The sequence below is a fragment of the Camelus ferus genome, chromosome 22, assembly GCF_009834535.1.
Source record: "Camelus ferus isolate YT-003-E chromosome 22, BCGSAC_Cfer_1.0, whole genome shotgun sequence".
Taxonomy (NCBI): Eukaryota; Metazoa; Chordata; class Mammalia; order Artiodactyla; family Camelidae; genus Camelus; species Camelus ferus.
Window position 1 is genome coordinate 16,635,580 of NC_045717.1, and position 27,303 is coordinate 16,662,882.

The 27,303-nt window shown below is 48.6% G+C and overlaps 1 protein-coding gene across 5 annotated transcripts in view; it reads left to right on the forward strand.

Moving 5' to 3' along the window:
* UNC13A (unc-13 homolog A) overlaps positions 1 to 27,303 on the forward strand; it is a 60,123-nt gene that overhangs the window by 16,462 nt on the left and 16,358 nt on the right. For 4 of the 5 annotated variants that reach the window (XM_032465299.1, XM_032465303.1, XM_032465300.1 and 1 more), the window contains exons 8-30: positions 1,200 to 1,235; positions 4,254 to 4,461; positions 9,152 to 9,694; positions 10,205 to 10,313; positions 12,060 to 12,106; positions 14,170 to 14,248; positions 14,411 to 14,416; positions 14,901 to 14,972; positions 15,265 to 15,484; positions 16,032 to 16,259; positions 17,115 to 17,256; positions 17,382 to 17,551; positions 18,534 to 18,649; positions 20,303 to 20,466; positions 20,834 to 20,984; positions 21,298 to 21,366; positions 21,675 to 21,764; positions 21,991 to 22,125; positions 23,673 to 23,806; positions 24,835 to 24,920; positions 25,115 to 25,241; positions 25,924 to 26,020; positions 26,379 to 26,522. In XM_032465299.1, coding sequence (XP_032321190.1) covers positions 1,200 to 1,235; positions 4,254 to 4,461; positions 9,152 to 9,694; positions 10,205 to 10,313; positions 12,060 to 12,106; positions 14,170 to 14,248; positions 14,411 to 14,416; positions 14,901 to 14,972; positions 15,265 to 15,484; positions 16,032 to 16,259; positions 17,115 to 17,256; positions 17,382 to 17,551; positions 18,534 to 18,649; positions 20,303 to 20,466; positions 20,834 to 20,984; positions 21,298 to 21,366; positions 21,675 to 21,764; positions 21,991 to 22,125; positions 23,673 to 23,806; positions 24,835 to 24,920; positions 25,115 to 25,241; positions 25,924 to 26,020; positions 26,379 to 26,522 — 3,173 coding nt within the window. The remainder of the gene's footprint in view (positions 1 to 1,199; positions 1,236 to 4,253; positions 4,462 to 9,151; positions 9,695 to 10,204; positions 10,314 to 12,059; positions 12,107 to 14,169; positions 14,249 to 14,410; positions 14,417 to 14,900; positions 14,973 to 15,264; positions 15,485 to 16,031; positions 16,260 to 17,114; positions 17,257 to 17,381; positions 17,552 to 18,533; positions 18,650 to 20,302; positions 20,467 to 20,833; positions 20,985 to 21,297; positions 21,367 to 21,674; positions 21,765 to 21,990; positions 22,126 to 23,672; positions 23,807 to 24,834; positions 24,921 to 25,114; positions 25,242 to 25,923; positions 26,021 to 26,378; positions 26,523 to 27,303) is intronic. The other variant, XM_032465301.1, reaches the window with a different exon arrangement.

The window sequence follows — 27,303 nt, forward strand, 5'->3', positions numbered from 1 at the left end:
CTTCTTTGGCCTGTGGACACTCAGATGCATCCCCACCAGGTCTCCACAGGCCTAGAAGATGTCATTCCCTTAAAAGTGCTGTTTGAGTCCTCTGAAGTAGGAAGGGAGTAAAAATTATAAAGTCTCAGGGCAAAACTCCCACCCGTGATACTTTGCTCCCACCCCACTCCTCAACCTCTTTCCCCTTTGCCATCTGCTTCCCCATCCTCCTTTCCTCCTCTCTCACAGTCTCCCCTGTATCCGTCGTCCACCCTCCCCTATATGCCCAGGATTGTGATGATGAAGGTGGAGGGAGAGGGTGGAGACTGCAGTTGGAGGAACCCTATTCTTACACTAACTTGGGATGTGATATTGAGAAAATCCCTTGACTTCCCTGCCTGGGGAGCGGTCATCGTTGCTCTGAAGAAATTAACAACCCCCTTCTCTGGTGAATGGGGTCATTGAAGGATTGTGGTGGGGCAGGGGCAGGCAAAGTAAAGGGCAGGAGCAGATGCCAAAGAGCACCTGGGCAGGAGGACTGAAGCAAGAGGTGGGTTCAGCTGGAGAATGGAAACCTACTACCCAGCATCTACCTCCGAGTCCTCTGGGGGATGTGTCATCACCCCCATTTCACCAAGGAGGCAGCCAAGAGGAGTCTGAGTTTTGGTCTAGTTGTTTTTCTGAGCTGCCTGGTGCTGGGGATGAGGCTCAAAGATGTGGTGCTCTCCCTGGTCCTGATGCTCAGGCTGTGTGACTTGAGGCTGTTCATTCTACCTCTCTGACCCTGCTTCTTCACCTCGAAAATGAGAAGAATGATTAAAAATAAAAACTCACCCAACAAGGGGTGTTTCAAAGTTGAGGATTTCCAGTTCAATGTTTCTTTTATTATCTGGGATATGGGGGAAGGAAGGAATGGCAAATCCTGACCCCAGACTTCAGAGTTGGAAAACCATGGGATGGAATCCCTCTTTGTTACTTCCTGGCTGAACCTGTGGCCTTGTCAAAAAATGGGGAGATCATGCCTTCCTCCCAAGGTATTCAGTGAAGGCATGACAAAAGCCAGTGGTTAAATTGATGCTCGGGGAAGATACTCAGGACAGAAGGGGATGGGATCCTGGGGTGGGAGGAGGAGACGGGGAGAATGAGGAGGACGGGGAAGCACCCCCATGCCTCCCCCTCTGCCTGCTGCCTTTTATTATCTCTGCCCCTTCTCTTTGTAGGCAACTGGAATTATTTTGGCTGGGGTGAGCAGCAGAGTAAGTACTCAGCTTGATGTTCTGGGAGGCCATGGGGAGGTGGGCACCTTGGCGACCCTGAGGCCCCCACAGCCCTGCTCAGGGAAGCGGGGAGCCTGTGGCTGGCACATTAGGGCCAGAGGACTGGCAAGATCCCTTTGGTGCCATCCTGCCCCCTGATCATTAACCTCTGTCTTGAGGGTCCTACTGTCTGGTGGGGAGTGGGCACCACCCCTGAGGTGGAGGGATTCAGCTGGGAGGAGTGGGCATTTAGACTGGAGACCTGCCTGTCTCCAACTGGGCACTGTGACTTCCCCTCCCTCTTGCTCCCCATGTATAACCTCATCTCCTCTCCTGTGACTCCTTCTTCCTCTTTTTGTCTCCCCATCTTCCTCCTTCACCTGAAAAGGAACCCTAATGTCACTCAGAGGCTGATGGGTGGGAGGGGAGAGGGTCTCAGAGGGAGCAGCTGAGCAGGGACCCCAGCAGATATCACTCAAGATCTCAGCTCCCAAATCTCTCTTCCTCCACATCTTCCTCCAATTTACCCTTAGAGGAAGGAAACAAGCTACCACCCCCAAATTGGATGGCCATTTTTCTCCCTAAGGAATAGCTCCCTTTCCCCCATGTACTGCCTCTTTCAGAGAAATCCACTCTTACACTCTGAGCATGAATTTACCTCTTATTCTCTACTCCACCAACTAGGGGCCTCTCCACCCCATCCCCATATCCTGATGGACCAGCTCCACCCAACCCTCCCTCCAGGATCAGCGAAACTGTTTACAAATACAGTTGCCCTTTGAATAACATGAACTTGAACTTATATGTGGATTTTTTTTCCAATAAATATTGCAACAGGACTACACCTGTTTGGTTGAAACCATGGATGCAGAATTGTGGATACAGAGGACTGATTGTAAAATGTCACACATGGATTTTCAACTGCATTGGAGTCTCTAACCTTTGCATAGTTCAAGGGTCAACTGTACTTTGATCCAAAGCAATCTGTCAAAAACGAGTCGATCAGAAGCCAATTTAGCCAAAATAGGCATTTGGCAGACAAGAAGGCTTGGTAACAAACAAACAGTCTACCACAAACAAACAATACAATGAAAAAAAAATCATTTTTTGTTAAAACCAATTTAGAAAAGGCCGATAATTGGGTCAAGTAGAACAAAGACAACTGGGTCAAAAGCAGACCATTTTGTCAACCAAAAGTAGCTGAAAATGCCTTATCCAGAGAAGCAGGCAATTTGGTCAAAAATCATTTGGTAAAGAGCAGAGTCTGGACAAAAACAGAAAGAACCCAAGAGAAAGCAATTTGCCCCTCAAAAAACAGACAATTTGTTAGAAAAAAATAATTTAGTGAACACGCACACAGCCTCATGTGGTTTGGCTGGAAACACCTCAGCCCAGTCAAGGGCACGTGGGTAGACTGTAAGCCCAGATGATGAGAAGAAAACAGGTTGGTTAGAGGCGTAATTGGGTGACATTCACAAGCTGTCCCAAGTTGCAGACCCCCCAGTTCAGGGCTCTATGATATCACAGGTTCACCTTGGTGCATAAATCAAAGTTGCAGAAACTCACATCTACTGCCGATGCTCCCAGGACACAGCACATCTGATGGTGGTCGTATGGCAGGGACAGGATAAAAAGCTTGCAGATCACGGTGGCCCAAGTCAAATGAGAAGCCAGGGAGCCGGAGTTACCTTGGTGAGGCAGGGTTTGCTGCTAAAAATAAATTTAAGGTTTTGCGGAAGGCAAAATAACGTAGGGAATGAATCAAATAGCTAGTTCTACAAGAAGTATGAAATTAATTTTTCAACAGTTTACCACAATAAAAAAAAAAGATCAACCTGTTTTGGAATATAGAGAAATAGACTCTATCAGTGGGAAAAGAATGAGAAAGTTAAGGGGGGTTGGTGTAGCTCAAGTGATAGAGCTCATGCTTAGCATATACAAGGTCCTGGGTTCAATCCCCAGTACCTCCTCTAAAAATAAGTAAGTAAACCTAATTACGTCCCCACTGAAAAATAAATTTAAAAAAAAATGAAAAAGTTAAAATAATAAAGAGAAAAAATCTGGGAAATGAGCAAAAATACTTAAAGACATTAAAAAAGTACAAGCCACCCCATTGGTGTTTAAAATCACCAGTAAATTGATACCACAGCTGAGCATACCATGGGGCTCCCAAGCAGGGGGTTAATTTAGGGTAGGGGGCAACCCCACTTCTTTTCAACTCAACTGTTGCTTTCTAAATAAATTGAGTCTCTCCTGTTCCCACCACAATCTAGCATCTTTTGAGACTGTTTTCTTTTCACTAAGAAAGAAAACCTATTTTCCATTTACTAAGGAAAACAAGCCAAACTAAAATATCCTGTAATTCTTATTAAACACTTGAAGTTTGGCAACCCGAACTTGTTCCATTTGACCGATAGATTCTGGGCACGTGGTGGTCTTGTCAACCTAAGAATCTAGTCTTTTTGAGGCTGACAGCACTTTGTCAGAGCCCCTTCCTTGTTCCTATGCATGTGAGCTCAGGTCTGGGGTCCCTATCCTTGAATATCAAGAAATCTCTGAAGGTTAATGGGCATTTATACTCTACTGTGTCTTCCTGATCTCCCTCCAACTTTCCCCTGAGTGTTTGTGTGACTCTTGTTATGGGAAACTCATTGCCTGATGGAAAAACTCATATTGTTTTCAGAGCCTGGACTTTAGCAAAGTCCATTCTCACACTTGAGCTGAAAGGCACCTTCCAGTTTGTCCCTGTCTTCCTCACATTGTAGGACCAACCCTGGACCTCATACTCTAGGTCCATTTTGAGCCACATATAGAGAAGTGGGTTGTCACCTCCCTTATTCTAAAGCCTATTCCTCTATTAACATGACCCAAAATCCTTCATTCATTCTGGTAGATTCCTCTTCTTGGGTTAGCAGCCAGTGAAGAACTCTAAGTCTGAGAGACTGTATTGGCTTCCATTGTGTGCTCTCTCTCTCCCTCCCCTCCTCACTCTCTCCTCTCACCTCTTTTCTCTTCCAGATGATGACCCTGACAGTGCAGTAGATGATCGTGACAGTGACTACCGCAGTGAGACAAGCAACAGCATCCCGCCACCCTATTATACTACATCCCAGCCCAATGCCTCAGTCCACCAATATTCTGTCCGCCCACCACCCCTGGGTTCCCGGGAATCCTACAGTGACTCCATACACAGTTATGAGGAGTTCTCTGAACCGCGGGCCCTCAGGTAGTCACTGTGGAGTAGATGATCTGTGTGGTGTGTGTGTCCGCATGCATGCATGTGTGTGTGTATCTCTGGAGTGGAGAGAGGAGTATAGGGCTGGAGGGAGCTGGGGGTGGAGGAAAGTGGGTCTAGGAAAGCAGAATCCATGCTTTCCAGATCCTGGTCCTGCTATATCCGGTCTATAAGCAAGAAAAATAATGATGGTTAATTGAGCACTTACTATGTGCTGGGTATTCTAATGAGTCCCAAATAATTCACTTATTCCTTCCACAGTCTTATGAGGTGAGAATTTACCTCTTCATCTCCCAATGGCTTTGTAGATAAGGAAAATGAGGCAGAGAGATGAAGTGATTTTCCTAAGGTCACAGAGTTAGTAAGTGGCTGAGCCTGTGAAGAAGGCTTCTGAGTCCATCTCCACAGCCATAATCCCATACTGATTCTCAGCCCTAAAAAAAGGCACCTGAGTACCCACAAAGTTAGCCTCTCAAGATCCCACAGCTGGACAAAGGTGATGTTCCCATCTTGCAGCCAGGACATCAACCAAGGAGACCATCCATCCTCTGTACTCTCAGCAACATCTCAGAACCACCCCCATGTTACCTTACATTCAAAACTTCAAGGGCAGGTGGAAGGTATAGCTCAGTGGCAGAGCATGTGCTTAACATGCACAAGGTCCTGGGTTCAATTCCCATTAAAATAAATAAGTAAATAAATAAATCTAATTACCTCCCCCCACAAAACAAACAGAAAACAAAAATTCAGGGGCAAACCCCAGTTATTTTTTTAAGTACTGATAATTCTTTTTTTTAAAGTACTGTTAATTCTTTTTTAAAATTTTTAAATTGAATTATGGTCAGTTCACAATGTTGTGTTAATTTCTGGTGTACAGCATAGTGATTCAGACACCATAGTGATTCAGATATATATATACATACATACATACATACATACATACATACATACATACATACATATATGTATGTATAAAATTCCTTTTCATATTCTTTTTCATTATAGGCTATTATAAGACATTGAATATAGTTCCCTGTGCTATATAGTAGGACCTTGCTGTTTTTCTATTTTATATATAGTAGTATCTGCAAATCCTGAATTCCCAGTTTATACCCCAGTTATTAACCATAGCTATCCAGGCTCTTGAAATGCAGACCTTCTCTGCCTCTTGACAAAGAGGTTAGTCATGGAAACAAGTATTGATATCGTGGCTGAGACTTGGAGAAAATCAAAATCAATTTATTTGTAGCACGGTAAGAAAACAAATCTTGCATTGTCTGTCTTTGTACCGTCGAGGTAAATGGAGATTTCAGAGCTGTGCTGTCCAACATGATAGCCACACATGGCTTTTTAAAGTTAAATTTCAATAAATTAAAATAAACAAAATAAAATTTCCGTCCTTCTGTCATACTGGACAATTTTCAAGTGCTCAAGGGTCATGCACATGTGGCTAGTGGCTACCATGTTCAATAGCAGGGGCAGAAAACATTTTCATTTGCTGGAAATTCCATTGCACAATGCAGTAGAGAGTATGGGTAAAACATAATCTGAAGAAAACCTTTTTAAGCTTCCTACCCACTCATGAGCATCATCCACTACAATATTTTTTGCAGATATTTGAACAACTTTTATTTTGAATTTTCCTATGGAAAGCTTGGATAGTTAATAGACGGAATGTGTTAGAAGGAAATTTTTAAAAAGAGTGAGCAGTTAGCTATATTGAACATTTTTTCATGGGCCTATTGGCCATTTGTATGTCTTCTCTGGGGAATTGCTTGTTCAAGATTTGCAGATGCTAACTACTATATGTAAGAGAGATAAACAACAAGTTTCTTCTGTAGAGCACAGGGAACTATATTCAATATCTTGAAAAAGATACAAAAATGAATATATGTACACATGAAACATACACACATGTATGACGGAAACATTACGCTGTACATTAGAAATGGACACATTGTAACTGACTATACTTCAATTTTTTATAAAAGAGTGAACATTTAGTCTAACCTCTATTTTTTAGGTCCAAGGAAATGAAATGATGTAGTCAAGGTAAAGCATTTAGTGGCATAGGTGGGAGCAGAATTAGACTTACCCTGGATTTGTTCTAGCATTCCTCCTTCAAATCCTTCGTGCTTGAGCTGTCCTGAAAATAAAGCACTAGGTCCCTTTCCATTTATCTTCATGACTTCCTGATTCAAAATAGCTTCAGAAGCACTCCTACCTCCCTAACAGCTCCTCCTACCATTTTTGCAACCACTACAATTTGTAAAGCCTGGTTCATTAGGCACATTTGGGCTAGCTCAGACTTAAGCAATTATTGGAATCAAGTTTCAACACTTTGGAAACAGCTGAAAGAAGGGTCAGATATCAATATCAAATATGAATAAAATATTAACTGTTTTGGAAGATAGAAAAAAGTCTTTTCTTGGGGGAAAAAGCAGAAGAGGGCCCACTTTACAGATAGGGAAACTGAGGCTCAAAGAGTGGGAGCGAGTTGCCTGGGTCTCAGAGCAGGGTGTGCACTGAGCTGGTCTTGGCTTGGGATCCCGCCCTGTGTGCGTGGCCACTTCTTGTCCTTCTCTAGCCTTGGGTGTGTCTGTTTGTCTGGGAGGATTCTGTTTATTGTAAGCATTCCTGGGATGGAGTGAGGGAGTGAAAAAGAAGGAGCCCCCTCCATTCTCACCATGAACAGGTCATAGGGTGGGAGGGGATGCGGAGGCAGAAGCTGCCTGAGTCTCTCTAAGGGTCTCTTAAGCCACCCTCCCAGGCCACTCTGACCTTGCTGCCCAGTGCTGGATGATGCTGGGCGCCCAGAGGCTGGGGAGACAGAGTGGGACACAGACATTCCATCCAGCAGGTCAGTGTTTGGCTAGAGGGAGGGACATGGCTTGATAACCTGGCGGTGGGGAAGGGCATAGAGGGCTTCCTGGAAGAAGGTGCCCGGGACCCAGCCCTTGAAGGATAAATGAGGAGTCTAAGGAGAGGCATTCCAGGCAAAGAAAACAGCTCGACTAAAGGCTGGAGAGGTGGACAGGGCCAGATCATGCAGGGAGGCCCTTGGTGGCTTACTTGGGGACGTGGCATCCAGGAGAGCCATCTGGGGTCAGAGCCGTGTTGGACCCTGAATGTCAGAGCTGGGGTGAGAGGAGTCTTGGTGACTACCAGGTCCCACCCTGTCACTGCCTGGGGCAGTTTACATGGTGCCTGAGGTCACAAGTGGACACATCCAGGCCGAGGTGGGGGCCCCAGTCTCACTTGGGAGCGCAGAATGTGCTGGGGTGGACTTTGTGGGTATTCACTGGCAGAGGAAGCTTGGAGTCCTTCCCAGCTCAATAACAACTGCTAATTCCCCCATCCCTACTGCCTGCAAGGATGGGCACTAAAAAGCAATCAACCATGCATGTAACTTGGCAAATAAGGACCAGAGGGAGAAACCTCTGCTTGATTCCTACAGCGTCCCAGAGGCTGGCCGGGGAAGAAGGTCCCAGTCAGAGAGTTTAAGACCAGGAATGCTGTTTATTGAGTGACTGAATGAGTGGGTAGAAGGAGGACGACAGGTGACCCCTGTCACACTGCCTGCCCTCAGGCAGAGGCAGATATTTCTTCCTGGTCATGTCGAGTGTGATCCAGGGTGCATATAAGGAGCCTATACTGGGGGTGGAGTGGGCTGACCTGGCCTGAGGGTAGGGGAGACTCTCTCAAAGAAGTGCTATTTCAGCAGGCACCAAAGGATTGTTCCAGCTAAAGTGGGCGAGGAAGGATGTTCCTGGCAGAGGGCACAGCTGGTGGGCACGATTTAGGGTGTTGGGACAGCTAGGAGGCAGATATGGCTGGGGCAGGGGGAGATAAGGAAGGATGGAGGGAGATGGGGGTGGGGACATTGGAGGGTTTGGGCCACTGTGGGGTGCAAGGAGTGGCTTTATTTCAAGGGGGCTGTGGTAGGGTTTGGAACAGGGCAGGCGAGTGATTAGTTTATGATGCGAATGAACCTCTTTGTGGCTTCCATGGGAAATGGGGACTGTCAAGGACAGGAGTGGACGTGGGGGCAGCATCTAGTGGAGATGGCAGAGCCTGGACTAGGGTGGGGCCTAGGGTGCAAGGAAAAGGATGCATTTCGCAGACATTTTCGAGGTGGAGCTGAGGAGACCCACCACAGGATCAGCTGTGAGTGGAGGTTGGGTCAAGGAGAGGAGGCAAGGAGGCCCAGGTCCCTGGTGAATGGAAAGTACTCAGCAGTGGGCTCAGCAGTGGAGGACCAGGTTTAGGTGGGGGTGACATGAAAAGCCAGGCACAGCTATGTTCAAGCTTTAGGAGCACGAGGTCTCCCAGGGGGCTCTGGCAAGGCCACTGATTCAGGGTCCCCAACACATGGGTGAAGCATTTGCAGCCTTCACAGTGCATGGGTAGGAGTGGCTCACAATAGGTCACCAACGATCGCTAATATCATCACTCTGGTTTTATTGCCTGTCCCCCAGACAGTGAATGCCCCAAGAACAGGGATTTTTGTCTCTTTGGTTCACGACTGTGTTTCCCTGGAGCACAGAGGTGCTCCACTAATGCTGGGAAGCTAGGGAATGATCAATGCAAGGAATGACTGGGTGATGGAACCTGTGTGACCAGAGCTGGGAAGGGCAGCCACTCTCTGCCCCAGTCCCTGAACCCCCACCTGTCCCTGCAGCCCCACAGGCAGCAGCCGCTATGCCTCCTCAGGGGAGCTGAGCCAGGGCAGCTCGCAGCTGAGCGAGGACTTCGACCCAGATGAACAGAGCCTGCAGGGCTCCGAGCTGGAGGACGAGCGTGACCGGGACTCCTACCACTCCTGCCATAGCTCAGTCAGCTACCACAAGGACTCGCCTCGCTGGGACCAGGATGAGGATGAGCTAGATGAGGAGCTGGATGAGGAGCTGGACGAGGACCTGGAGGACTTTCTGGAGGAGGAGGAAGAGGAGCTACCTGAGGATGAGGAAGAGCTAGAGGAGGAAGAGGAGGTGCCCAACGACATCCGTGGCTATACCGAGCGCCAGGAGGTGGCCGTGGCTGAGCCCAAGGACTTTAAGCGTATGAGCCTCCCGCCTGCTGCCCCCGAGAAGGAGGACAAGGCCCCAGTCGTGTCTGCCATGGCCCCTGACGTGGCCAAGGGAGCCCCTGAACCAGCCGCACCTGAGGAGGTGCCTGCAGTTGAGCAGGAGCCCAAGCCTGAGCCCCCCAAGAATGAGGAGAGGTAACGGAAAGGGTCTGAGGGGCCATCACAAGGTCATAGGGTCAGTGGTACCATGGTGATGGGGTCAGTGTAGACCTGTGGGTGGGGGCAGGTTGTCACAGGGTTATGGATTTATTGAAGGTATCATGATGGGTCTAGGAGGTCAGAAGGGACTCAGTGGGGTCAGAGGGGTCAAGTAGGATCATGAAGGAGTCTTAGTGGTTGTAGGGGGCCAGAGGGCTTGCCCGGGTTGGAGAGATCACAAAAGCATCAGAAAAACCATGTGCGAATAAGATTACAAAGTTGCAGAGGGGACAGGAAGGTGGCAAAGGGCCTGGGGGTTCCAAAACTGTCAGAAAGATGATGAGCATGTGGGAAGAGGGGAGGGTTACTGAGGCCGGTCAGAGGGGGTTACAGGTGGGTTGTTGTGTCTCCAAAGAGCCAGGGAGGCCATGGAGAGCCCGGCATCACTTGGAGGGTGGAGGGTCTGGAGGTGCCAGCTCTGGAGCCTCATGAAACCCCTTGCCTCAGTTTCAGGCCACGAGAGGATGAGGAAGGCCAGGAGGGTCAGGACTCCATGTCTAGGGCCAAGGCCAACTGGCTGCGAGCCTTCAACAAAGTGCGGCTGCAGCTGCAGGAGGTGAGTGAAAGCAGCAGTCAGCTCATCCCCAGCCTGGCCAGGCCCAACGCTCCACGCCCCGCTCACACTCATGCCCACACTGGCCACGCCCATTTCCCCACTCTTTCCGTGGCCCAACCCCCTCTGGTCCTTTGCTTGGCCCTGCCCATACCAGCCCCATGCCACGCCCATGGGCTGCCGGGCCACGCCCACTTCCCCATCCAACCCACCACTGTGCATGTGCCTCCATACATCCTGGTTCTTTAATGGCTCTGCCCAAACCAACCAGTTCCACAGCCTTTCCTTAGGCCCACCCACGCCTACCTGCTCTCCCCTGCAACCAGCAGCCTCCACCAACGCCCAGCCCAACCTCCCCCAGGCCAGCCTGGGATTTCTAAGTGGGGAAGGAAGAGAGGTTAACTGGAATCTGGAGCTGAAATTAGCTGAGGTCACGCCTTTGGCTAAGTTCAGGGGCCAAGTTCATGGATAGGGATGGAGGTTAGGGGTAGGGATATAGGTCAGGGTTAGGGCAGCAGTCAAAGATCAGGGTCAGGGTTAGAACTGGTGTTAGGGGAAGAGGTCAGTGATTGAGGTTACACTGGGTGTCAGTGTTGGGGTTGGGGAAAGGTCTGAGGTCTGGTCAGTATTAGAGAAGGAATTACGTGAAAAATAGAATTAATGTCAGGGTCAGGATGACTTAAGATGGACAACAGGAATGAGACCATTCATTTACTCCTTCATTCATTCAGCCTGCTCTGGGCTGGGGACCAAGCAGTGTTATTAACCAGAGTGACCTTCCAAACTGGGGTGAGGCTGGCAGGAGGACATCCTAAACAGACCGCCAAAGTCTTAGACCACCAATTATCAGCGCCACAGAAGTTTCAAATCAAATTGCTTATCAGTTGTACAATAGAATTTTTTTGACTAAGCAATATATTCTCATGGTTCTAAATTCAAACAGTAGAAAAGAATACACAGTGAAAATCTGTTGACTACCTTTCACTAAGTCAACAAATTAAATGAAAAAAAAAAAAACAGTAGCTACCCTTTCAATAGAGCTAGTGATGTGACAAGAAAAATAAACACAACTAGGATCTCTGGGTTTCATAGAAAAGGCTTAAAACTAATCCAAGGCAATCAGGAACACTCACTGGAGAAGGTGACACTTCAGGTGAAGTAATATTCAAAATACTTTAACAATATTTCAGAAGAGAGGACCAGACCCATCTCCCTGACCCACTTCCTCTCTGCCATCCTTTCATTGCATAGTGGGGCGTGTTGACTCTGGGTCTTCACTGAGACTTGAATGACAGATAGAGGCTGGTCGGGTGCAGAAGGTGGGAGAGCATACAAACAGGTGGCACAGCTCGGGCAAAGGCCCTGGGGCATGAGATCAGATAAGCAGGGAAGGCAGGGCTGTAGTTTAGAGAATATTAGGATCTTATGAGTATTGAGCCAGCCCCTAAGACTCTTGGAACGGTAAAGCATGAGCTCTTGTTGGAGATGATGCTAACAAATCCCCAGGTTTGACAGACAAAGAGACCAAAGTCCATAGAGGTTGGTGGCAGAGAGTATCTCCTCTCTTCTCATTTTACAGATGGAAAAACTGAGGCCCAGAGAAAGCCAGTGAGCTTCCTAAGGACACACAGTGAGGACTAGGACCCAGGCCTCCCGACTCCCAGCCTAAAGGGGAGACAGTAGTACAGCGCCTGTGCTGCCCTGGGAAGGGGCAGCCACACTGACGATATCTGTCTGTCTGTCCTGCAGGCCCGGGGAGAAGGAGAGATGTCCAAATCCTTGTGGTTCAAAGGCGGGTGAGTAACGGATCTTGGAGGGGAAGGGGAGAAAGTTTTGAACCCAGAGCCCAAGGATGGTTTGCAACCTAGCCTCAGCCCAGCCAAGGCAGAGAGAGGTTCCATTTTGACAGGGGACAGATTGTACACAGGTGAAATAATGTAGCCACTGTCCATTGTCATAAGGCACTTATAATGGGCAGGAGCCAACGATAGTAACATATTGAATCCTCACATGGGGGGTCCCCTGCCCTTCTTTTATAGATGAAGCCACTTGTATGATTCAAGACCACTTCCCCCTAGAAATAAATGTAAGATAAAGGAGAAACCCATTTCCTGTGCAATATATCTGCAATCCTGAAGTGAATTTTTTGCTTCTATTCTGCCATTAAATTTCCTGGGGGATGGGGGTGGGGAGGGTATAGCCCAGTCACAGAGCATGTGCTTAGCATGCACAAGGTCCTGGGTTCAATCCCCAGTACTTCCATTAAACACATACATACATACATACATACATACACCTAATTACTTACCCCTTCCAAAATAAGAAACCAACAACAAAAAAGATTTTAAAAATTTCCCAGATTATTGCTACAGTTGCTGGCACTTTCATTAACATTAATCGCTGGTCTTACATGGCACATTTTGTCACAACTAACTTGAGTTACTGATTTTCAAGATTTGGATGATGAGGTTAGAGGATGCAAAGGATATATACACACATATTTTTCTTTTGGTGGGGGAGGTAATTAGTTTGTTGTTGTTTTTTAACGGGGGTACTGGGAAATGAACCCAGGACCTCATGCATGCTGAAATATACCCTCTCCCCAGTGAAAGATATTTTTAAACTACACTACTGTTTCAAATAGTAGCCAGAGAGTGACTGCCTTCCTTTGTACATCCTTTGCAAACAGAGGCAGGGACAGGCTCTGTGACTCCCAGACGGGCAAATGTCCTGGGTAGGGAGCCCTAGAAGCGGGGTCTGAGATGGGGGCCTCCTGTGCACACGATTTATGCAGGAAGCACTCTCAGGAGAAACCTATGAGGCAGGCAAGGCCACGCAGGGGAAGCTGCCAAGCAGAGATGTGGTTCAGCAGTCACCAAGCTCCTGCCTGATCCTGTGGGGCACACTGGATCGTGAATAGCACCCAGAGCTTGTCCAGAGTCATCAACTGCCAGGCATCATTCTCATTGGCCAATGGGAACTTTCTGGAGAGGAGCCACACCTGAACCCTCTCTGGGACGAGTGCATCTCTCAGTAAGGCGAATTTGGACAGGTCACTACTACATCTGCCACAGCCCTTATTCCAATTCTCCAGCTCTGGCAAAGCTGCCAGAAGGCAATAGCACAAATACAATTTCCACTTCCCTCCTTCCCATAGGCTTTGAAATCACTCCTCCTAGGATAGACTTTAAATATACAGATATATCTCCAGTTGTGAGCATTGAGAAACGTTTCATTGATATTTTAGTATATTATTTAGATTTGCCTTCATTCAAATTTTCATTAATGTGGGCAACTGCATATTATTGCCCCATTTCCCAGATGAGGAAGTTGAGGTCCAGTGTCTTCAATTCTTAGGGCTGCCATAACAAACTACCATAAAAGGGGGCTTAAAACAACAGAAATGTACCCTCTCATAGTACTTGGAGGCCAGAATTCCAAAACCAAGGTGTTAGCAGGGCCACACCCCCTGACACGTGTAGCGGAGAATCCTTCCTTACCTTCCTAGCTTCTGGTAGTTGATGGCCATCCTTGGTATTCCTTAGTTTCTGAGTCACTCCAATCTCTGCCTCCATTGTCACACTGCTGTCTTCTCCCCGTGTGTCTCTTATAAAGACATGGAGCCCACCATATTCTAAGATGACCTCATCTTAATGAATTACATCTTCAATGACCCGGTTTCCAAATGAGGTCATATTCTGATGTACTAGGGGTTAGGACTTCAGTGTATCTTTTGGGGAGACACAATTCAATCTTTAATACCTGGGGAGATCAAGTGTCCTGCCCAGGCCTTGGGTGATGTCTGTTGGAGGAAGAGGAAATTCCCTGGACCCTTGACATCCCTCTGTGTGTCTTGCAGCCCTGGTGGTGGTCTCATCATCATTGACAGCATGCCAGACATTCGCAAGAGGAAGCCTATCCCGCTTGTGAGCGACCTGGTGAGCACCTGTGCCTTCCCCCTTCCCAGCAGAGTAGGCTTGCCACCTGCAGTGTTCAACCTGTACAACTGCCCATGGCAGACCTGGGGTTGGGGCTAGCAAGGCATTCTCTGGAACTAATGTGATCTGATTTCTACCCTGCGTGCTGCATGGACGCTTCAGGCCATGGTGAGTGATGGAGACCCGAGCCCCTGAATCTCCTCCCCAGACTCCATCCCTCCATTGGGAGCTTCCAACTGGTCCTCAGCCCATGGGTTCTGGGGAGGGAAACTTGTCATGTCTTACAGTTCATGGGTAAGGAACAGAGCAGGTGATTCCCCACCTTGGTCCATGGTGTGGCGGATGGTTTTGCTCTGTGCCAGGTGACCATGACCAAGTGCAGCTCTCCAGTCTCGTCCGCAGTGGAGGGAGATGAGTGAGTCAGAGGGGTGGGGCTGCTCACCTTCCAGGGTCTCTTCTAACCTGGAGCCTCTATCACTTCTCAACTTTTTGCTGATTCTGCTCCTGCTGCTGTGACCTCTTTCCTATTTGTGGCTGTGGCTTGAATCCGTGACTGGTGGCCTCAAACCGTGCCTGTGGATTCTGCTCATGGTGACAATTCCCTGGGTGTCAATCAACCCCCCGTGACTCCTTGGTGACTTCCCTGCCCCAGTCCCTGGTCCAGTCCAGAAAAGCGGGCATCACCTCGGCCTTGGCATCCAGCACTTTGAACAACGAAGAGCTGGTGCGTGGGGCCTCCCCGTCCCCAGATTAGGGGGTGGGCTGGGTTGGAGGCTCCTGGAGGAAGGGAAGAAGGGTGTCACAGAGACAGGCACTCCTCACTTTCCAGAATTCGATAAGGCAGCAATTCAGAGGGCACAGTCTGTGCACAGGAACAGGTGGATTCTAACTGTGGGGGAGGGGGAGGGACTGGGACTTTATCATACTCAACAAGAGGTGGGGGGTGGGTACGGGGGGCAAGCCAGTGCTCCAGATTAGGGCCCTATGCCCATGCCGCATGCCCTCCCTTCCCGCAGAAAAACCACGTTTACAAGAAGACCCTGCAAGCCTTAATCTACCCCATCTCATGCACAACGCCGCACAACTTCGAGGTGTGGACAGCCACCACACCCACCTACTGTTACGAGTGTGAGGGGCTGCTGTGGGGCATCGCGCGGCAGGGCATGCGCTGTACCGAGTGCGGGGTCAAGTGCCACGAGAAGTGCCAGGACCTGCTCAATGCAGACTGCCTGCAGCGTGAGTCTGGGCCACAAGCTGCAGCGGAGACGGAGGGGCGGGACTGTAAATAGGTAGGGGGCGGGGCAGGGACAGGGGGCCGGGCGATGGAACAGGACTCCAGGAGCCGGTGGGCAAAGGAGATGTGAGGGGGTCCTAGAGAGGTGGGGCGGGATTCAGGGAGGAGCTAAACTGTGCAAGGGACAGGCTTAACGGGAGGCTGCGGTTTCCCCGGAGGAAAATGGATTAGGGTTAGCTCTGAAGAGAGAGGGGGCTCAAGTTGGGGAGAGGAGTCAGAGGAGGGGAGGGTCTTGGAGAAGTAAGGGGCTCAGTGAGGGGCGGAGGAACTCACTCGGACAGGAGTGGGAAGGGCCTAGTAGGGAGAGGATTCAGAGAACATGCAGGAGCTCTGGCAGCTCTAGCTTTGGGGGCATGATTCACCCGAACCCCCACGACTTAAAGTGCCTGTGGCCCTGACAGCAGATGAGGAAGCCCTAGAATGGGAATCAGGGTTATTGATCCTGGGAGGGAGCTCCCTCTGGACAGTGACAGCTGTCTGTGTCGGCAGGGGCGGCGGAGAAGAGCTCCAAGCACGGGGCGGAGGACCGAACACAGAACATCATCATGGTGCTCAAGGACCGCATGAAGATCCGGGAGCGCAACAAGCCCGAGATCTTCGAGCTCATCCAGGAGATCTTCGCAGTGACCAAGACGGCGCACACACAGCAGATGAAGGCGGTCAAGCAAAGCGTGCTGGACGGCACGTCCAAGTGGTCGGCCAAGATCAGCATCACTGGTGAGGCCATGGGTGGCAGTGACGGGAGTGGCCATGGGGTCCCTTCTCAGTCCCCTGTGCTCCCTCCCACGAGCCTTCCTTCTCTTTGCTGAGCATATTTGATTGTATCTGTGTCTTTCCCGTGTCTATGTATATATGCATTAGTGGGTATATATGCCTCCAAACGTGTGTGCATGAAACTGTCTGGGTGCACCTTGGTTGGTAGCCCTCAGAACCAGATCCCAAGAAGAGGAGTTGAGGGCATTATGGTTTATCCGGGAGGTGACCCCTGGGTGCCACCTAGCAGCCTATGTAGTGGACACTTGGGACCACTGGGGAACAAAACCAAGCTCCCAGGGGAGAGAGATCCTACCAAGGGGCCGGGGCTTTGTGGTGTTTATCCATTCCTCATCCTCACTGAGATTTCCCTGAAAACAGACCCCAAGATGCGGATTTCAGGGCAGATGGGTACCCAGAAGTGGTCCCAGGAAGCCCCCCTGGGAGGAAGAGACATGAATTTGGGAGCAGAGAGGGAAATAGCCCTGCAGAGGAGGCCAGTGAGCAGGTTACACCCTGGGCAACTGGGGGCTCATTCCTGCTGGGGACCTTAGGGGGCAGTGTAGAGCACACACTTGAGAGTGTCCCACCCTAGGGATGATCCTGGGGCACCTTTGTATTCTTCACCGGATGAGGGTTCCCTAGGTGGTAACTCTAGCCAGCCCAGTGGGTGTGCCCTCAGGCTCCTGTGGCTAGAACCAAGCCCTCAGTCTTGTCCCAGGCGTTCGCAGCAGGCAGCCAGGGGCCTGTGGCAGTGCCTGTTCTTGGCATGCCTTGCTCCGTGAACCCACATCTGTATTTGTCTTGTGTGTCTTCCAGTTGTCTGTGCCCAGGGTTTGCAAGCAAAGGACAAGACGGGATCCAGTGACCCCTATGTCACCGTCCAGGTCGGGAAGACCAAGAAACGGACAAAAACCATCTATGGAAACCTGAACCCTGTGTGGGAGGAGAACTTCCACTTGTAAGTGTCTGACTGGACCCCCAGACTCCCATGTGGAGCTGCTTGTTGGGGAAGCTGAAAGGGGGGCTTCAAGACTAGCCTGCGCCAGCCTGACCCCGGCCCCCACCTCCTCCTCCCCCCTACAGTGAATGTCACAACTCCTCGGACCGAATCAAGGTGCGCGTCTGGGATGAGGACGATGACATCAAATCTCGTGTGAAGCAGCGGTTCAAGAGGGAATCTGATGACTTCCTGGGGCAGACGATCATCGAGGTGCGGACACTCAGTGGCGAGATGGACGTGTGGTACAACCTGGGTGAGCAAGGGTGGGGTTCTGCAGGGAGGAGGGGAGGGGGCCCCAGGGAGTCAGCCAAAGTGGAGAGCTCAACTAAAGGGGAGAGACACAGTGTCAGGAGGGGTCAGTCTGTGGGCCTCAGTCTAACGAGGGAGGCAGAGTCTGTGAGTCCAGTCTGACAAGGGCAGGAAGCACGCAGACTGAGAGGGTGAGCAGAACCCAGGGACCTCTTCGTTCAGTTTGGGAGAGTGAGGGAAGGACAGAATCTCCATATTCCATTCTGATGGAGGAGGGAGGATATTAGTCTAAGGGGAGAGGCATAGACCCAGGAATCCAACCTAAGAGGAAGATTGAACTTTGAGAATCTAGCCTAAGAGGGGAGGTACAGATTGGAATTCTTAATCTGAGAGGGCAGCTATAGACCAAAGGACCCTCTCTAAGATGAGTATCATCCATGAGCCCAATCTGATGGGGGAGGCAGGATCTGTGAGCTCAATCTAAAGGCATAGGGAGAATCCAGTCTCAAAGGGATGAGCAGAGTCCAGAAATTTCTTATTTGGTTAGAGGAAATCTAGATATCCCATTCTGAAGGGGGAAGCAAGAAGCAAGAAGCAGGGATCCCAGTCTGAGGAAAGAGGCTCAGCCCCAGGAATCCTAAGAAGTTAAGTAGATTCTAAGGAGCTTGATCTGATGAGGAAGGCAGGACCTGGGAGCACAGCCTGGGGGAGAAGCAAGGCCTAGGGCTCCTAGTCTAAAGAGGGAGACACAGACCAGGAATCTACTCTGAGTGAGGAAGTGAGGTCTGGGATCCTAGTTAGAAAGGAGAGACAGGACCTAAGGATCCTAGTCTAGTGGGAGAAACACAAGTCTAGGGAGCAAATCTGAGGAGAAACACGTAGGCCCTAATTCAGGGAGTCTGGAAGGGCTACAGTCATGCATATGCTAACATAACCTAGGGCTATATTGGGAAGTTCTGACACTGTCATCCCTTCCTGCCCTGCAGACAAGAGGACTGACAAATCTGCTGTGTCGGGGGCCATCCGGCTACACATCAGTGTGGAGATCAAAGGCGAGGAGAAGGTGGCCCCCTACCATGTCCAGTATACCTGTCTGCACGAGGTGAGGCTTACTGATCCGCCCTGCCTTCAAAGCTCATCTTTGTCTCCCACGTTGTTTCTACCTACCATTCCTGCCTGCCCTAACTCCTTTCTCTTTCTAACCACACTGTCCACACTCCCCTGGGCCTCTGAGACTGTGCCCTGTGCCATTCTCTCTGCTCAGAAAATTCCTCACCATCAATCAGGGTCCAGCTTCAGGGCCCCTTCCTCTGGGAAGCTCTCTCTGACCTCCAGGAAGACTCTCACTATCCAGCTCCAGATCTTCCATACGTCCCAGCACTAAATGCTAAGGGTTGGGTTGTTTGTGCCTGGGTTTGTCTCTTCCACCCACCTGGGGGCTCCTGGAGAGAACTCAGTTCGCTGGATGAATAAATGATTGAATGGATGAGTGAGTATTGAATGGATAAAAGAATGGGTGGACAGATGGAAAGATAGGTGAATAGATGTGTGGTTGAACTATTGGAAGTATAAATGTATTGGATGGGTGAATTTTGGGGTAGTTGGATAGATGGATGGTTGAATAGATGGATCGACAGATCGATGATGGTTGGAAGGATGGGTGGATGGTTAGGCAGTGGGGAGGATATAGCTCAAGTGGTAGAGCACATGCTTAGCATGCATAAGGTCATGGGTTCAACCCCAGTACCTCCATTTTAAAAAAATGATGGTTGGGTAGATAAATAGGTGCTGGATTTCTACCTAGATAGATAAGTGATGGATGGTTCAATGGGTTGATAAATTATTGGATGGACATATTAAGCTGTGGGTAGTAGATAGACTGATGTACAGTTGAATTACTAGAAGGAAGGATGACTGGGTAGGTGAATTTGGGAGTAGTTGGGTGGGCGGGTAGGTAGGTGGGTAGATGGATGGATGGATGCATGGAAGAAAGATCAGAAAGACAGATGGATCCATGGATGAATGGATGGAGGGAAGGGTGGGTGGTTAGATGGATGTGTGGTTGAACTATTGGAAGTATAGATGTGGATGGGAGAATTTGGGGGTAGTTGGATAGGTAGATGGGTGAGTAGATGCATGGGCACATGGGTGATGGATGGGCAGATTGATAGTTGATTGGGTAGAAGGATGAATTGTTGGATAAACAGATTAAGTTGTGGGTAAATGTATGGAATAGATGGATGTGTGGTTGAATTATTAGAAGGGAGGATTAGTGGATGGGTGAATTTTTGGATAGTTGAATGGATGTTTGTGTGGGTAGATGAGTGGGTAGATGGATGGGTGGACAGATGGATGGGTGGATAGGTAGGCAGATTGTTGGATGAATGGATGGTTGTGTGGTTGGATTACTGAAAGGATGGATGAGTGAATAGGTGGATTTGGGGGTAGTTGGATGGATGGGTGAGTGAGTAGATGGATAGAGAGGTGATGGATAGACAGGTAGATGGACAGATGGATGGATGGGCAGATGGATGGATGGATGGGTGTGTAGTTGAATTATTAGAAGGATAGATGAGGGATAGGGGAAATTTGGGGTAGTTGGATGGATGGGTGGGTGGTGGATGGAGGAAAGAGTAGATGAATGAATTAACAATTAAACAGATAGATAGATGATATAAGCTGCCCTAGACCTGGGCTCCCTGACCCTTTGTGTCCCCTTGCACTCTCTATGACACCTTTTCCCTTGTGGTGGCAGAACCTGTTCCACTTCGTGACAGACGTGCAGAACAATGGGGTCGTGAAGATCCCAGATGCCAAGGGTGATGACGCCTGGAAAGTTTACTATGATGAGACAGCCCAGGAGATTGTGGATGAATTTGCCATGCGCTATGGTGTCGAGTCCATCTACCAAGCCATGACGTAAGGCTGCAGGCTGAGATGGATATGAGGGCAAGGTTCAGGAAACTAGGGGGAGGAGTGGTTACCAAGAGGACACTTACAAATCTGGGGTGGAAGGGGTTCCCGGGAGGAGAAGCCTGAGCAGAAGTGAATGTGATGGTGGTTATGGAATTTCCCTGAAGGTTAGGAAAGTGCCATAGCGGGAGGCTAGAGTGAGATGGATGGGAGCTGGAGATAGCGGCAGAGACAGGGCAGTTCAGAAAGGAGACAGAGAAACTCAGAGGACAGAATCAAGCAGAGGGAAAAGGGACGGTTTGCGGGGTTGGGGGAAGCCATCATAGAGGCATTCTGGGAGTTGGACACCAGGCTTCTCATTCCCTTCTACCAGCCACTTTGCCTGCCTCTCCTCCAAGTACATGTGTCCTGGAGTGCCTGCCGTCATGAGCACCCTGCTTGCCAACATCAATGCCTACTACGCACACACGACCGCCTCCACCAACGTGTCTGCCTCCGACCGCTTCGCTGCCTCCAACTTTGGGGTCAGTCCCAGGGGCTGGGGCCTGGGGATGAGGGAGAGCTTGACCCTGTGCTGGTCAGACCTCAAGTGATTCCTGGATCTCCAGTCTGGACCTGACTTGCTGTGTGACTTTGTACCAGTCACTTCCCCTCTCTGAGCCTCATTTTACCCCTCTGTAGAATGAAAATGGGTGTTATGAGGGGTCAGTTCAACAGTGGATGGGGTGCACTTAGTGTATAGTATGCACTTAGCCAATATGGCAGCCACCTTGAACTGCTACACTTGACTCCCAAGTCCCTGTTTTCATCCCTCCTCTTCCGCCTCTGCCTCCTCAGAAAGAACGCTTTGTGAAGCTCCTGGACCAGCTGCATAACTCCCTGCGGATCGACCTCTCCATGTATCGGGTGAGAAGTGCATGCCTGATGATTTGCTCACCCCGTGCATGTGTTTGCCTGGAGGGAACAGCTACCAGCAGGCATCCACGTGGCAGAACCCTGCTTAACATGTAGAATGTGTTCCTCTGACACATGTACACATAGGCCCAACATGTTTGGTGCATCCAAGCAGACACCCCCCACTTACTTCAAGGTGTTCTCATTGACCCCTAACATATCTCCTGAAATTGGGGTCTCTTGTGTCTCTCCTAAAACACTGTCTCCCATCATCCCCCAGCCTTCTTTCATAACCCCACTTCCTTTCTCCCTTCCGATAGAATAACTTCCCAGCCAGCAGCCCAGAGAGACTCCAGGACCTCAAATCCACTGTGGACCTTCTCACCAGCATCACCTTCTTTCGGATGAAGGTGAGTAAAGGGACTCAGTCCCATTATCTCTCCAAGAAGCATACTCCAGGACTCTTAGTTTCTGAACCAGTAACATCCCTCCTGGAGAACAATGCCCTTTCTCAGTGACCCTCCACTTTCATATTGCTGCAACATTTCCTTAAATCCAAAACCACTTGTAACCACTTCCTGGGTACCTTCTGTCCCAACTATGCACAGCCATGCCCATCTCCCTTCCTCTTTTCAGGTGCAAGAACTTCAGAGCCCACCCCGAGCCAGCCAGGTGGTGAAGGACTGTGTGAAAGCTTGCCTCAACTCTACTTATGAATACATCTTCAACAATTGTCACGAACTCTATAGTCGAGAGTACCAGACAGACCCGGTGAGGACTCCAGATGAGGCAGAAGGGACTAGGGGGGACTCAAACCAGACCCCAGCTCAAGTTCCAGTTCTGCCTCTTTCCAAGTGATTTAACCGTTCTGAGCCTCAGTGTCTCCCTCTGTAAAATGGGGTCATAAACTCACATCTCAGGATTGAGAAGGAGATTCAATGAGATCCAAGCTTTAGATAAAATATAGTCCAGTGCTTAGCACCTAGTACAGAGTAGGGGCTCAATATTTTTGGTTTTAGTTAAACTTAGTTGAGTCTGGCATAATACTATGTGCCTGGAACAGAATTACTGTTCAATAAATGTTGAGTTGAACTCAATTTACTTGAGATCTTCCAACATATTTACACATGTAATGTCCCAGGGTTGTCAGTAAAATTTCAAGGAGCTTATGCCTTATTAGGAAGGAAAAAATGTATAAATTGGAAATTTACAACCCAAGGTGATTAGCACTAGAATGGAGGAATCACAGGAGGCTGTGGGAGCTGAGGTGGCCCCTACCTCAGCCTGGGCTTCTGATAGGAGATGACACATAAAATGAATTCAGTTCAATTTTATTTCATTCTGTTCATTTGCATTCATTTGACTTGAGTTGAAATCAAGTCACTCTTAACTGATTTGAGTTGAGATGAAGTGGATTAAATTGGACTGAGTTTAGTTCAACTATAATCAGTTTAGATCCACTTATTTCTGTTCACTTGACAAGTTAAAATCGCTCCAGTCTAACTGGTGAGCATCACTGAGTTAGATTGAGTTGAGTTTAATTGAGTAAAAAATTCATTCGTTTCCATTCAGTTTACTTGAATTCAAGTTGTTCTTGATTGACCTGAGTTGGCTTTGAGTTAGGATGAACTAAGTTGTTGGCTTAGGTGCAGGTGCATTCAACTGAGTTGGACTCATTTCAGTTGAGTTTAGCTACTTTCATTTCCATTGATGGACTAAAGTTGGATTGAGTTGGCCTGAGTATGTTAAATTGGGATGAGTAGGTAGAGTTGGATTGGGTTGACTTGGGTGAGTTGAATTCAATTAAGTTGGGCTGGGTTGAGTTCAAGCCAATTTATTTACATAATTTTGAGTTAGGTTGATGTTGATCTTGGGCAAATTGATTAGGTTCAATTCAGTTAGGTGCATTTGAGTTTAATTCAATCCAGTTAAGTTTAATTCCACTCATTCAGTGTAATTGGCCCAAGTTCAGTTCCACTGAATTAACTCTGATAACTTCCATCTGTTAAGCTAAGTGGTCCTGATTTGCATCCATTTCAGTTCTGTTTGGTTTAGTGGGCTTGAGTTTATTCAACTCAATTCAGTTCCATTCAGTTTTATGAGTTGAGTCTAATTAAGCTTTGTTGAACTGTGTGGATATGAGCTCTGTTTGGGCCAGTTTACATGAGTTCAGTTCCTTCTCATGCAGACTTCCCACCTGAAACATATACATGTTAATGGGGCCCCTTCCTCACTAATCTCTCACCCCTCAATAATGAACTGTCTGAGCCCCTCATGCTTGGACCCTTTGTGGCCAATGTCCCCACTGTCCTTTCCAGGCCAAGAAAGGGGAAGTTCCCCCAGAGGAACAGGGCCCCAGCATCAAGAACCTCGACTTCTGGTCCAAGCTGATCACTCTCATAGTGTCCATCATTGAGGAAGACAAGAATTCCTACACTCCCTGCCTCAACCAGTGAGTTGTGTATCTGTGTACTTAGTTATCTGGAGGTCACTGTGAATGTGTGTGCAGTTTTGCGTCTGTGCCTTTGTGTAAAGGCAATCATATCTAATTACACATAAAATATGTAGGTCAGGGCAGATGTGGGTGTGGTTGTGCATGGATGGAGTATGGCATAATTTGCAAACAAAATTGTGTGTATGTATATTCAATCACTGGTACAATCAGACATGCATTTTGTATGTGTTGATTTGTATAACAGTGTGTACCTATGTAAATAATTGTGTATGTATGTGGGGGTTCATAAATAACAACAGATAGTGTTGCTCAAGTATTTACTATGTGTTAGATACTCTACTAAATGTTTTCCATGTATATCACATCATCACTTGTATGTATGGATATAATTTGTGTATAGTTGTGGCCTATGGGTTTAATTGTGTATATCTGTACAGTTATGGAATGTGCTTCAGTATGCAGTGTTGTGTATTGTGTGATTGTGTGCAAATGTGTGCACAGTTTTGGTTTGTGGATTTATATGTCTTTAGAATTTTCATCTCTGTTACCTGAATGAGTTTTTGTGTTTTTTTTCTCCTTGAGGTACACACTAGAAGGGCTTCTAACTCTGGGATGCCAGCATTTCTTGTTTATTTAGATACAGAGTTAAGATCAGGGATTTTGGATGGATGGATAAATGGATGTATTAATAGGTGTATGGATAGATCGGTAGAAGGATGAATGGGTGGATAAAGGAATGGATGCATGGATGGATGGATGGGTGAATAGATAGATGGGTGGATGAATGGATCTGTAGATAGATGAATGAGTGGGTGAATGAATGAATCAAGCGATGGGTGGGTGAAAGCTAAGAGAGAAGCAAGGTCTCAGTGCATAGTCACTCAACAAGTCAGTATCTATGAGTGAACTTGAATCCAGATCCCTTGCCTGTCCCACACTACCCTCTCAGGGTTGGGAAGGCCAAAGCAGCATGAACCATCTAGTTTCTGTCTGCCAAGGTTTCATACGTCCATGACCTTCACCAGGTTTCCCCAGGAATTGAACGTGGGTAAAATCAGTGCCGAAGTAATGTGGAATCTGTTTGCCCAGGACATGAAGTATGCCATGGAAGGTGAGTCCCCACCACCCCCGTATCTCCCAGCCTGGCTGCAGCAGGTAGCTGTGCCTCAGTGTCCCCTCCAAGACTGTGAGTGCCCTGGACCCTCATGCCTGAGGTCAGACACCACTGATGGCCAGAGTGGGCACTGCCAAGACAGAGAGTAGTAGACCCTCCTGTCTAAGCTGCCCCCTTGCTTCTCTGACCAGAGCATGACAAGCATCGCTTGTGCAAGAGCGCCGACTACATGAATCTCCACTTCAAGGTCAAATGGCTCTACAACGAATATGTGGCAGAGCTTCCTGCCTTTAAGGACCGAGTGCCTGAGTATCCTGCGTAAGTCCCCTGCCCCGAACTCAAGCTAGAACTGTAGCACTGACAGCTAGACTGAGGCCCCTCGGAGAGTGGGGAGTTGACTTCTTCAGGGCTCCCTGGACATTGGGGGCCTGGGTGGGGCATAAACCCAGTGTTCTCCATTCTCAGCCATTGGACTGTGGACTCCTGTAGCTAGACAATTAATAATCACAAGTTTCAGGAACCGTGCTGAACAGTCCCACTTGTCTTTTCTTATTTAATCCTATCCTTTCGCCAATTCTGTGAACTGGGAGTGTTGTAATTCCCATTTTGTGGATAAGCAAATAGAGGGTAAAATGCAGAAGGATTTGCCCAAGGTGACATCCACTTAGTGACGGAGCCAGGATTTGAACTCAGGATGTCTGACTCTTTGGCTGTGTTGGAGAGTGAGATGGTGGTCACCACTAACCAAGGACCTACTATGTGCTGTGTCAGGATCTCAGAGAGTAAACCCACTTGCCCACAGGCAGTTTATCAACCAGGATTTCCACACATCTGAGCCTTGCTCTGGCAGTGGTCACTTAGTCCATTTCACGCGTGAAGCAGCCAAGGCCTGATACAGGAGAGGAGTGAGGGAGTAGCCATTCAAGGTCATAGAATGAGCCTGAGCAGAGAGTCAGGGGGACACGAGATGGTAGGGCCTCACCCCAGCTCTCCATTCCAGGTGGTTTGAGCCCTTCGTCATCCAGTGGCTGGACGAGAATGAGGAAGTGTCCCGGGATTTCCTGCATGGGGCCCTGGAGCGAGACAAGAAGGATGGGGTGAGAAGGCTGATCTACCACCAAGATCCCAGTCCACCCACAGTGGGATCCAATCTGGGGGCAAAAAATGCCCTTGAGATGAGACCGGTCTCTGAAAGTTGTCATCCATCTTTGTCTTGTTCACAGTGTTGAAAGTCTTTTGTGCACCCAACAAATGAATGAGAATTGATCAAGCTTGACCCTTCCCCCTACATCCACCTCTAAGTCTTGGTTCTAAGTTCACCTTGTACAGTATCCATTTCACTATTATCCCAGGCGTTTGGTCTCTGGCTTTCCCCATGGAGAGGAGGAGGGTTGGGCTCTGGCGACTATCAGGCTCTGACCTCTCTCCTCCCACCTGTCTTCCCTCCCGATGCAGTTTCAACAGACTTCAGAGCATGCCCTGTTCTCCTGCTCCGTGGTGGACGTCTTCTCCCAGCTCAATCAGAGCTTTGAGATCATCAAGAAACTTGAATGTCCTGACCCTCAGATCGTGGGGCACTACATGAGGCGCTTTGCCAAGGTTCGGGAGTACAGATGGGGTCCAGGCGAGGGATGGAATATGGTCAAATTTGGGGTTGAAGTTGAGGTCAGGATTGGTGTTGAGGTTGGCACTGGGATTGAGATCAAGGTTGAGATTGGTGATATCACTGTTACTGAGGTGGGGGTTGAGGTCAGTGTTGAAGTTGGTCATGCCTTATGAGATCGGAGTTGTGGTTAGAATTTGAGGTTGGGCTTTGGGTTGAGTTTAGGGCTGGCGATGTTATTGAAATTGGAGTTGAAGTTGAGATCAGAGTTTGGGTTAAGGTTGAGTTTGAGGCTGGGGTTGAGGTTAGGGTTGTGGTTAAAGTTGGAAGTGAATTTGGAGCTGGGGTCAGGGTTAAGGATGGGGCTGAGGTAGGGGTTAGTTTTAGGGTTACTATTAGGACTGGGATTCAACTGGACATTCATGGTGGAGTGAGTGTTAGGATTTATGTAGAATGTAAGCAGGTGTGGGGGGTGAGTCTGAAGTTTGAGATCATTGGATTGGGATTGAGGTTCAGTTGGATTGGCTTTAGCCTGGGTGAAACCTGAAGACTGCAGGTAGGAACTGAGATTCCATCTGGGATTGAGTCATGCTTGTGTTTGGGATTGGGTTAATATGATGGTTGGTTGCTCTGAAAAAGAGCTGAGTCTGTATAAAATAATCATCTTCATCTGGTGATGTCTCCCTTTGGTCATGGTGGTCATCTAGGTGGAGAATTCATCCAACCCAGTGGTCCAGTGCTAACAGGGGTTTAGGTTCATCCTTGATCTCACAGTAG